At 45.9% G+C, this 10,855-nt stretch overlaps 1 protein-coding gene and 1 long non-coding RNA gene across 2 annotated transcripts in view; one reads left to right on the top strand and one right to left on the bottom strand.

Moving 5' to 3' along the window:
* Positions 1 to 829, bottom strand: part of LOC130377477 (uncharacterized) — a 2,201-nt gene extending 1,372 nt beyond the window's left edge. Inside the window, exon 1 of the long non-coding RNA XR_008894192.1 lies at positions 652 to 829. This is a non-coding gene — a long non-coding RNA (uncharacterized LOC130377477). The remainder of the gene's footprint in view (positions 1 to 651) is intronic.
* Positions 830 to 2,487: 1,658 nt separating this feature from the next.
* On the top strand, positions 2,488 to 10,177 carry zbtb14 (zinc finger and BTB domain containing 14). The gene is made up of 10 exons (XM_056584580.1): positions 2,488 to 2,643; positions 4,689 to 4,878; positions 5,215 to 5,385; positions 5,822 to 5,917; positions 6,031 to 6,168; positions 6,534 to 6,775; positions 7,605 to 7,690; positions 8,974 to 9,113; positions 9,230 to 9,325; positions 10,000 to 10,177. The coding sequence occupies exons 2-10, from the start codon at positions 4,690 to 4,692 to the stop codon at positions 10,150 to 10,152; spliced, it is 1,311 nt and encodes a 436-aa protein (XP_056440555.1). The 5' UTR covers positions 2,488 to 2,643; position 4,689; the 3' UTR covers positions 10,153 to 10,177.
* Positions 10,178 to 10,855: the final 678 nt, after the last annotated feature.

Raw genomic sequence — 10,855 nt, 5'->3', positions numbered from 1 at the left:
CCCCTCCCTTTTCTCTTCCTCCTCCTCATCTTTCCCCGCCTCTTTCACCTCCTCCTCATCTCTCCTCCTCAACCTCCTCCTCATCTTTTTACTCTCACCACACCCTCCGCACTGCGGATGCCGGGTATTCTATCACCGCGAGACTCCCGTTGCAGCGTTTGCAGAGAGAGAGAGAGAGAGGGGGAGAGAGAGAGGGGGAGAGAGAGAGGGGGAGAGAGAGAGAGAGAGAGAGAGAGAGAGAGAGAGAGAGAGAGAGAGAGAGAGAGAGAGAGAGAGAGAGAGAGAGAGAGAGAGAAAATGACTGCGTGAGAGAGGCAGAAAGACAGAAAGAGAGAGTAGGGAGGTCGATAAATCCATATCCACAACCTCCGGTCGCCCGAGAAACAATTGGAACTTTCTATCGGTCACGTGGTGAAGGGTCCCTGCAGTGACACCTTGATGTCATGCACAGCACAGCACAGACACACACACACACACACACACACACACACACACACACACACACACACACACACACACACACACACACACACACACACACACACACACACACACACACACACACACACACACACACAGCTGCCAATTAGAGAACAGAATAAAGTGACTAACGTCCTTCTAGCGCTCGTTCTCCCCTATATTGTGGTTCACCTCCTCTCTGCTCCTGCTCTCTTCTCCTCCTCCCTGCTCCTTCTCTCTGCTCCTTCTCCTCTCTGCTCCTCAGCCTCGCGCAGACTCCTCTTCAATGCATTTTAATCTCGCGCTTCGGACGTCTCAAACCGGAGGGACGCGACGGGACAAGGTTCCGCGTTAAATGAACCGGTGGTCCCACGCGCCACCGGGACGAGCACAAGGTGAGTTTCAGTGCGCGCGCAGCCCCGACGCAGCACGTGCCCTAACGGTACGACAACGTCAGAAAACTAAAAGGCGAACTTTGGTTTGAACAAAACCTCTGATAACAGGGGATGTGACTGTGTGTGTGTGTGTGTGTGTGTGTGTGTGTGTGTGTGTGTGTGTGTGTGTGTGTGTGTGTGTGTGTGTGTGTGTGTGTGTGTGTGTGTGTGTGTGTGTGTGTGTGTGTGTGTGTAGTAAGTGTAGTATCTGCACGTTACTCACCAGTAATTTAGTGCAAAGTCAAAAAAAGGGAAGAAAAAAAATTAACGTTTTGTTTTGAAGGTCTAGTTATTTGTGATATCATTGTATATAATATAATAATATATGTAAATTGTGTTCAATGACGTTCGGTTCTCTTACTCTGTTGGTGTCCGAGCTTCAAGTCCAGGTGTTTCCAGCAGGGTTAGTTGGTTTTAACTCTCTGTATCCAGCGGGGTTAGTTGCTTTTAACTCTCTGTTTCCAGCGGGGTTGGATGGTTTTATCTCAGTATCCAATGGTGATGGTCGGTTTGATCTCTCTGTTATTCCAGTGGTGTGTTCGCTGCTTTTATCCCCCTGGCAGATTCCAGAGCAATCTATAAATCATTTGTCAAAACTTAACTAAAAGGTTGTATTTTGTTATTTAGCATTGGTAGAATTATCTTCAAACGAGTGGATTTCCCTTCCATTTTGAACCCAGTCTGCCTTCAAAAAGCTTTTAATCTGAAAGGGGTTTAATCTGTTATTGTCGCGCGCTCACGGGCACGTCCCCACATGTGTCGATATCAAGCCCCGCCCCCACCTTGTAAGAACTGAGAGTGGCTGAGGTTTCTGTCAATCACCGCCAGCAATACAGAGATTAATGTAGACCTACTTTATTAATCTACTACTAATAGACCTAGAACAGAATCGAATGAAATAGTATACAAAAACAACATAACATTATATCATATAATATAGCATGATTAGATACTATAATTATATGTAATATTTAATAATACTACGTTATATAATAACAAATAGATAATATAATTTAATATTACAAGATATAATAAACGGTAATATCAAGTGTACAGAAAAAAATGTGAAAAGTGACTTTTTTTGACGTTTTCTTACGATAAGCGTAGGGTAAGTAAACCTATAAGTAAATCATCTATTATAATATATAACAGATTCATTAAAAATATCTAAATATTATAAATAAAACAAATAGTTAACCCTCTCATCCATTCCTTTCACACGTGTGTGTGTGTGTGTGTGTGTGTGTGTGTGTGTGTGTGTGTGTGTGTGTGTGTGTGTGTGTGTGTGTGTGTGTGTGTGTGTGTGTGTGTGTGTGTGTGTGTGTGTGTGTGTGTGTGTGTGTACAGGTACGCGCAACGCCGATGGCACCGGCTCCGCGTGCTGGCCTCTCCCTCGCGCTCATTTTCCTCCTGCTCGTGACAGTAGTGCCCCGGTCCACTCACGCGCGTCAACTCCGCGCCTCACCCTACGTCACGTACGTCATTTACGTAACGTACGTAACGCCCCGTCCAAACAACGCGGTTACGCCACCAGCGTAGCGCGGCCCGGATTCATGACGTACAGCGACGTACGCGCATGATCAATTGGCGTTCTTGTGTGCGTGCTCCTGCGCATGACGTGCTAGCGCAAAGCGCGGCCTTCAGCTGTATGCTCGTGCTCAGCATAACAACAAGACTCGTGGATTTCTTATTTCACAGACGCTCGCGATCAAAAAACCCTCCGAACGTTAATCACACCGCCGGTCTGGAGGTAAGGAACCCACGCGGGCTCTCCGGCGATGTCTCTGCGCGTTATTTCAACCCGGTTCCCGGGATGCTGCGCGCTCTCGAGCCGCGGTCGTTCATGGCTGCTCGAGCTTCTCTCGTTACCGAGGCCGCGGCGGCGCTGCTCGCGTGCCCTGTAGCCGCTATATAAAGAGCTGCTGAACCGCGAGCCGCTGGTGCCCGGTCCCGAGCGGTGCCGAGCAGTCGCTTCTGCATGTGCTCGGGTCTTAAAGCTGTTAGGGGTGAACGGAAGCCCAGTACCTACTGGTTTGCGTTCCTCTGGAATTACTAACCCACTGAAGCACACTAAATGTTGGCTTACCGCCATCTTGGTATAATATATAAGGACGAGATAGTCGGTGTCGCCATGTTGGAGAGAACCAGTGTGTAAAATAGTGTTTTTAACCTGCCAAACGACCCCTACATGTATTATATATAGACCTACACTCAATTAGATACATAGAGCTATACCTGTTTCAAGGGTCTCTCTTTTAAAATATATATATATATAAATATATATTATGTGTATATTTATACGTGTGTTTATATACAAAACGTGGATGAAAGGAGAATTAAGATGCATGAGTCGTACTGTGTCACAACTGGAACTAGTATAGCTAACTGTATGCTTATTATTAGATCTGTTATTATCAGTGTAGCACTAGTAGGCTGTAGGCCTAGTATTACTAGCTGTATGACTAGTATTGCTAGCTGTAGGACTAGTATTACTAGCTGTAGGACTAGTATTACTAGCTGTAGGTCTAGCATTACTAGTTGTATGACTAGTATTATTAGCTGCATGACTATTACTAGCTAAATTGTATTTTATTAGCTGTAGGATGCTATCATTAGATGTAGTACTACTATTACTAGCTGTAGGGCTAGTATTAGCTGTAAGAACTAATATTATTAGCTCTATGACTTAGCTGTACGACTGGTATTACTATCAGTCAGACTAGTCTTATTAGCTGTATGATGTATTGGCTGTAGGACTAGTATTAAAAGCTGGGGGGTTAGTATTATCTGTAGATAGTTATACTAGTGAAATTTAATTGAAGTTAGCTAGCCCTTGCCTTTTTTGTGAGCGAGCCCTTCAGTTTTAAATAAACCAGCTGGTTCAGTTTTAAATTAGCAATCTGTACAGTTTTAAGGTGGGCTACATCAGTTTTAAATTTGCTAGATCCGTTTTAGGTCGGCTACATCAGTTGTAAGTGGCCTAGATCGGTTTTAGGTTGGCTAGATGTTACTAGCAGGCAGAGTGAGAGGGCCGTGAGTTGACGCGTTAAAGTTAACCAGCCAAATCAGTTAACCAAAATAAGCCCCTCCTCCTCTGCCCCCTCCATTCATACATTCCTTCCATACACAGAAGACATACGGCCCATAGATAGTAGTTATACTGTAGTAAGTAGGACTGTAGCTACATATTAGTTATACTGTAGTGAGCTGGACTGTAGTTCAACGGTAGTTATATAGTAGTCAGTTGGACTAGCTAGGCAGTAGTTAAACTGTAGTGTGTTGGGCCGACTGTAGTTCTACTGTATTTAGTTTGACTCGAGTTAGACAGTAGTAATACTGAAGTGAGACTGGAATTATACTGCATTTAGTTTTACTGTAGTTGTACTGTATTTAGTTAGGCCGTAGTTGGACAGTAGTAATACTGTAATTATACTGTTTGAGACGAATGTAGTTACTGTCTAGTTAGTAATACAGTAGTTAGTTGGACTGTAGGTAGACTGTATTTAGTTCAACTGTAGTTAGCCAGTAGAATACTTCAGTGAGAGTGTAGTTAAAACTGTATCTAGTTGGACACTAGTTAGATGGTAGAATACTGACTGTATTAGTTTGACTGTATTTAGTCTGACAGTAGTTAGATAGTAGAACACTGTATTGTGAATGTATTAGTCATATTGTGTTTAATTTGACGTTAGTTAGACCGTAGTAGTACTGTATTGAGACTAGTTCTAACGGTATTTAGTCTGACTGTAGTTGGACAGTAGAACACAGTAATAAGTGGTACGGCGGTGTGTGCAGGATGGCGGAGACGGTAAAGTACGTGGACGAGGACCATAAGAGTGTGTTCCTGAAGCTGCTCAACGAGCAGCGGCTGGAGGGCGAGCACTGCGACATCGCCGTGGTGGTGGAGGACGTCAAGTTCCGCGCGCATCGCTGCGTCCTCGCCGCCTGCTCCAACTACTTCAAGAAACTCTTCAAGAAACACGAGGTACGCACCCTGGGGTATGACCTCATCATCCTCATCCTCCATGCTCCCAGCATGGAGTGTTACCTCATCCTCTTCCTCATCCTATCTCACATCTTTGAGTAACATGTAATCATCATCATCCTCTTCCATACTCGCACCATGGATTAACACTTTACCATCCTCGTACGCACTACTCCGTACTATGACGCACACACTGATTCGTGTGTGTGTGTGTGTGTGTGTGTGTGTGTGTGTGTGTGTGTGTGTGTGTGTGTGTGTGTGTGTGTGTGTGTGTGTGTGTGTGTGTGTGTGTGTGTGTGTGTGTGTGTGTGTGTGTGTGTCACACACACACACCAGGTGGACAACTCGTCGGTGATCGAGATCGACTTCATCCGCTCGGACATCTTCGAGGAGGTGCTGAACTACATGTACACCTCCAAGATCTCCATCAAGAAGAGGGACGTCAACCTCATGATGTCCTCCGGGCAGATTCTCGGAATCCGCTTCCTGGACAAGCTCTGCTCCCAGGTCAGTCTCACGCACGCACGCGCGCGTGTGCACACGCACACACACACGCACACGCACACACACTGACTTACTTTTGATAGGGCTCACACACACCTTCAACAGGTCAAACACACCTTTAACAGGTAACACAGACATACCTGTAACATGACACACACACAACTTCAAAATGTCACACACACACGCCTTTAACAGGTCACACACACATCTTTAACAGGGCACACACAGACACACACACCTTTAACAGGTAACACCCACGCGCACACACACCTTAAACAGGTCACATATAAAAGGTCACTTAATATCTCACACAACAGGTAACCTTTAACCTTTTGTTGGCTTGTGTACTGATAGTAGGTCAGAAATCAGTCGACTGGTTCGGATGCAGTTGATGTGTTTGTGTGGGGAAGTTGGTGTAACGGCTAAATACGTCCTCCAGAAACGAGATGTGACGTCGGAGGAGAAAGATAAGTTCCCGTATGACATCGTTAAGATGGCCCTCCCGCCTGAAGCTCAGCTACCTCCCGATGCAGAGGTACACACACACACACACACACACACACACACACACACACACACACACACACACACACACACACACACACACACACACACACACTACAGTGAGTGTGTGTGTGTCGGGTGCAGGTTCTTGGTGATGAACCGTCTGCCACTGATGACCTGGACTCCTCAGCCAATCAGGAGCTAGAGAAATCGCCCAACTCTGCCCTCCGTGTCCAAGAGGCTCTTATTCTGAAAGAGCTCGCCACAGAGGATGTACACAAGGTACACACACACACACACCTGTCGAGAGGGGCCGCACTGTACACTCCTATCATCTCTCCTTGGAGTCATGTTATGACCTTGCCTCCTCTCCTCATCTCCTTGGTGTCTTGTTATGCCCTCTTCTTGTCATCTCCTTGGTGTCTTGTTGTGACCTTGCCTCCTCTCCTCATCTCCTTGGTGTCTTGTTATGCCCTCTTCTCGTCATCTCCTTGGTGTCTTGTTGTGACCTTGCATCCTCTCCTCATCCCCTTGGTGTCTTGTTAAGACCTCATCTCCTCATCTCCTTGGTGTCTTGTTGTGACCTTGTCTCCTCTCCTCATCTCCTTGGTGCCTTGGTATGACCTCCTCTCCTCCTTGCCTCTTAGGTTTCTTGTTATGACCAGGATGGGTCGGAGATGGAGACGGAGCCTAAAGAGTTAGGGGCGGGGCATCACACCACCCAGACGCTGTCATTCGCCGACAGCATCGGGGAGGTGAAGGATGGGCAGGCTCCCGGTTGGTCGACGGCCACGACGGACATGAAGTTTGAATATCTACTGTACGGACACCGAGAGCAGCTCGCCTGCCATGTGTGTGGGAAGACCTTCCTGGACGAGAACCGGCTCAGGTAGCTAATCAGCGCTAACCTACAAGCTTACCAACAAGCTAACCAGCGAGCTAACTAACAGCTAAACACACTAGCAGTGTTCGAAATTGTTCCCTATCACGGATGTAGTGCACTATATAGGGTGCTCGCCATATTGTAGTGGTGTTCGAATTGTCAGTGGTTTATTTCATGCACTATTTAGTGGACTTAAAATACCCAAAATTTGAGGGCATACAATGTTCCCTGCATGTTAATCCCTTATACCACAATGCAATGCGGTCGTGTTTTTCCGGAGAAGAAGAAGAAGCTGAATAACAACGAAAACGACTACATTTAATGATGGAGTCTCAACGTTTTAAATGTCAACAATTTATTTGGGATTTAACATAGAAAATGTAACATCCAAAATTAATTAAAAAAAACTTGATCATGGAAGTGTAACATTCAACATCAATACAACCTCCAGCTTTCCTCGTGAGTGCCCGGTTTGTTTACGTGGGCGCAGCTGTCTGCGTCACACAAATACCCGGCGCATTTACTGACGCAAATGACGTTTAGAAATGTTCAGCGTAGTGTCCGAATTCTCGTTTGTTCGTTCGCTATGTAGTGCACTATATCATGAACACAACAACGTGTTCTGACGGTCAAAAGCCATGGCAGTTCATGCTCCCATCCACCAGAGTGTACTGATGTTTGTTTTATCGTCTTAAAGTGTGATTTAAATGACATTTGCTGTGTTAAAGGCTACCTTGACCTTTCTAAACGTGTGTTTAAATGTGTGTAATGGTTGATTAAAAGGTTACCATATTTTTTTTTATAATCTTCTAAAATGTGTTCTCGTCATCCTCAGGAAACATGAAAAGCTCCACTCAGCCGATAGGCCGTTCGTCTGCGAGATCTGCAGCAAAGCCTTCACCACCCACGCCCACCTGAAAGGTAATCACATGACCATAATATGACCGCACCCATCTGAAAGGTAATCACATGACCTTAATCACATGACAACAATCACATGATTATAATTATATGACCACGCCCACCTGAAAGGTAATCACATGACCATAACATGACCACGCCCATCTGAAAGGTAATCACATGACCTTAATCACATGATTATAATTACATGACCACGCCCATCTGAAAGGTAATCACATGACCATAACATGACCGCACCCATCTGAAAGGTAATCACATGACAACAATCACATGATTATAATTACATGACCACGCCCACCTGAAAGGTAATCACATGACCATAACATGACCGCACCCATCTGAAAGGTAATCACATGACCTTAATCACATGACAACAATCACATGATTATAATTACATGACCACGCCCACCTGAAAGGTAATCACATGACCATAACATGACCGCACCCATCTGAAAGGTAATCACATGACCTTAATCAAATGATTATAATTACATGATTATAATTACATGCCCACGCCCATCTGAAAGGTAATCACATGACCTTAATCAAATGACAATAATCACATGATTATAATTACATGACCACGCCCATCTGAAAGGTAATCACATGACCTTAATCACATGACAATAATCACATGATTATAATTACATGACCACGCCCATCTGAAAGGTAATCACATGACCTTAATCACATGACAATAATCACATGATTATAACTACATGACCACGCCCATCTGAAAGGTAATCACATGACCTTAATCAAATGACAATAATCACATGATTATAATTACATGACCACGCCCATCTGAAAGGTAATCACATGATTATAATTACATGATTATAATTACATGCCCACGCCCATCTGAAAGGTAATCACATGACCTTAATGAAATGACAATAATCACATGATTATAATTACATGACCACGCCCATCTGAAAGGTAATCACATGACCTTAATCACATGACAATAATCACATGATTATAATTACATGACCACGCCCATCTGAAAGGTAATCACATGACCTTAATCACATAACAATAATCACATGATTATAACTACATGACCACGCCCATCTGAAAGGTAATCACATGACCTTAATCAAATGACAATAATCACATGATTATAATTACATGACCACGCCCATCTGAAAGGTAATCACATGACCTTAATCACATGACAATAATCACATGATTATAACTACATGACCACGCCCATCTGAAAGGCAATCACATGATAATAATCTCATAATCACTACTTTATTCATACTATTTGTGTGTTCCAGAACATCTAAAGATCCACACTGGGTTCAAACCGTACCGCTGTGACGTCTGCGGGAAGTCCTTCATCAGAGCGCCGGACCTGAAGAAACACGAGCGCGTCCATAGCAACGAGAGGCCCTTCGCCTGTCAGATGTGTGACAAGGTGGCTCCTCCCTTCCTCTTCCTCAGACTTGTTCTTGTTCTTCTCCCTAGTTCTAGTTCTTGTTGTTGTTGTTCTTCTTCTTCCACATCAGTCTGAATCTGTGCTCCTCTCTCCAGGCCTTTAAACACAAGTCCCACCTGAAGGACCACGAGAGGAGACACCGTGGAGAGAAGCCCTTCGTCTGCTCCTCCTGCACCAAGGCCTTCGCTAAGGTACCACTATACTACTGAACCACCGTACTAGGTACAAGATACCACTACTGTAGTACTTCTATACTGGGTTCACTAAGGTACCACTATACTACTGAAACATTGTACTAGGTACAAGATACCACTACTGTAGTACATCTATACTGGGTTCACTAAGGTACCACTATACTACTGAAACATTGTACTAGGTACAAGATACCACTACTGTAGTACTGCTATACTGGGTTCACTAAGGTACCACTATACTACTGAACGACTGTACGAGGTACAAGATACCACTACTGTAGTACTTCTATACTGGGTTCACTAAGGTACCACTATACTACTGAACCACTGTACTAGGTACAAGATACCACTACTGTAGTACATCTACTAAACCACCTCTATGCTACTACTATACTAAGTCCACTAAGGTACCACTATACTAGGTTTACTGACTACTACTGCTAATACTATATTACTATTTTTGGTCTACTAAGTTACTACTAGTACTATATTACTCTGCTAGGTTACTAAGGTGTGTGTGTGTGTGTGTGTGTGTGTGTGTGTGTGTGTGTGTGTGTGTGTGTGTGTGTGTGTGTGTGTGTGTGTGTGTGTGTGTGTGTGTGTGTGTGTGTGTGTGTGTGTGTGTGTGTGTGTGTGTGTGTGTGCGTGTCCCTGTGTGTGTGTGTGTGCAGGCGTCGGACCTGAAGCGCCATGAGAACAACATGCACAGTGAGAGGAAGCAGCTGTCGTCGTCGGGGGGGCTGCAGACGGAGACGGAGACCCTCCAGGCCGCTGCCATGGCGGCCGAGGCCGAGCACCAGCTAGACAACATCGCCTGTTCCTAGCAGAGCACCCCCAGACCTGAGACCCCCAGAACCACACCCCTTGACCATACCACCCCCAGACCTGAGACCCCCAGAACCACACCCCTAGACCATACCACCCCCAGAACCACACCCCTAGACCATACCACCCCCCAGACCTGAGACCCCCAGAACCACACCCCTAGACCATACCACCCCCAGAACCACACCCCTAGACCATACCACCCCCCAGACCTGAGACCCCCAGAACCACACCCCTAGACCATACCACCCCCAGAACCACACCCCTAGACCATACCACCCCCCAGACCTGAGACCCCCAGAACCACACCCCTAGACCATACCACCCGCCAGACCTGAGACCCCCAGAACCACACCCCTAGACCATACCACCCCCAGACCGGAGACCCCCAGAACCACACCCCTAGACCCCCAGAACCACACCCCTAGACCATACCACCCCCAGACCTGAGACCCCCAGAACCACACCCCTAGACCATACCACCCCAAGACCCCCAGAACCACACCCCAAGACCCCCAGAACCACACCCCTAGACCAGACCACCCCCAGACTTGAGACCCCCAGAACCACACCCCTAGACCATACCACCCCAAGACCCCCAGAACCACACCCCAAGACCCCCAGAACCACACCCCTAGACCAGACCACCCCCAGACTTGAGACCCCCAGAACCACACCCCTAGACCATACCACCCCCCAGAC

Source organism: Gadus chalcogrammus, chromosome 23, assembly GCF_026213295.1.
Source record: "Gadus chalcogrammus isolate NIFS_2021 chromosome 23, NIFS_Gcha_1.0, whole genome shotgun sequence".
NCBI lineage: Eukaryota > Metazoa > Chordata > Actinopteri > Gadiformes > Gadidae > Gadus > Gadus chalcogrammus.
Note: the sequence above shows the minus strand (reverse complement) of the source record. Positions and strands in the feature narration are given on the sequence as shown.

Coding starts and splice junctions, on each gene's coding strand:
- zbtb14 (XM_056584580.1), top strand. CDS start 4,690: ATGGCGGAGACGGTAAAGTACGTGGACGAGGACCATAAGAGTGTGTTC. Junction 5,918..6,030: donor AGCTACCTCCCGATGCAGAG/GTACACACACAC, acceptor TGTCGGGTGCAG/GTTCTTGGTGATGAACCGTC. Junction 6,169..6,533: donor CCACAGAGGATGTACACAAG/GTACACACACAC, acceptor CTTGCCTCTTAG/GTTTCTTGTTATGACCAGGA.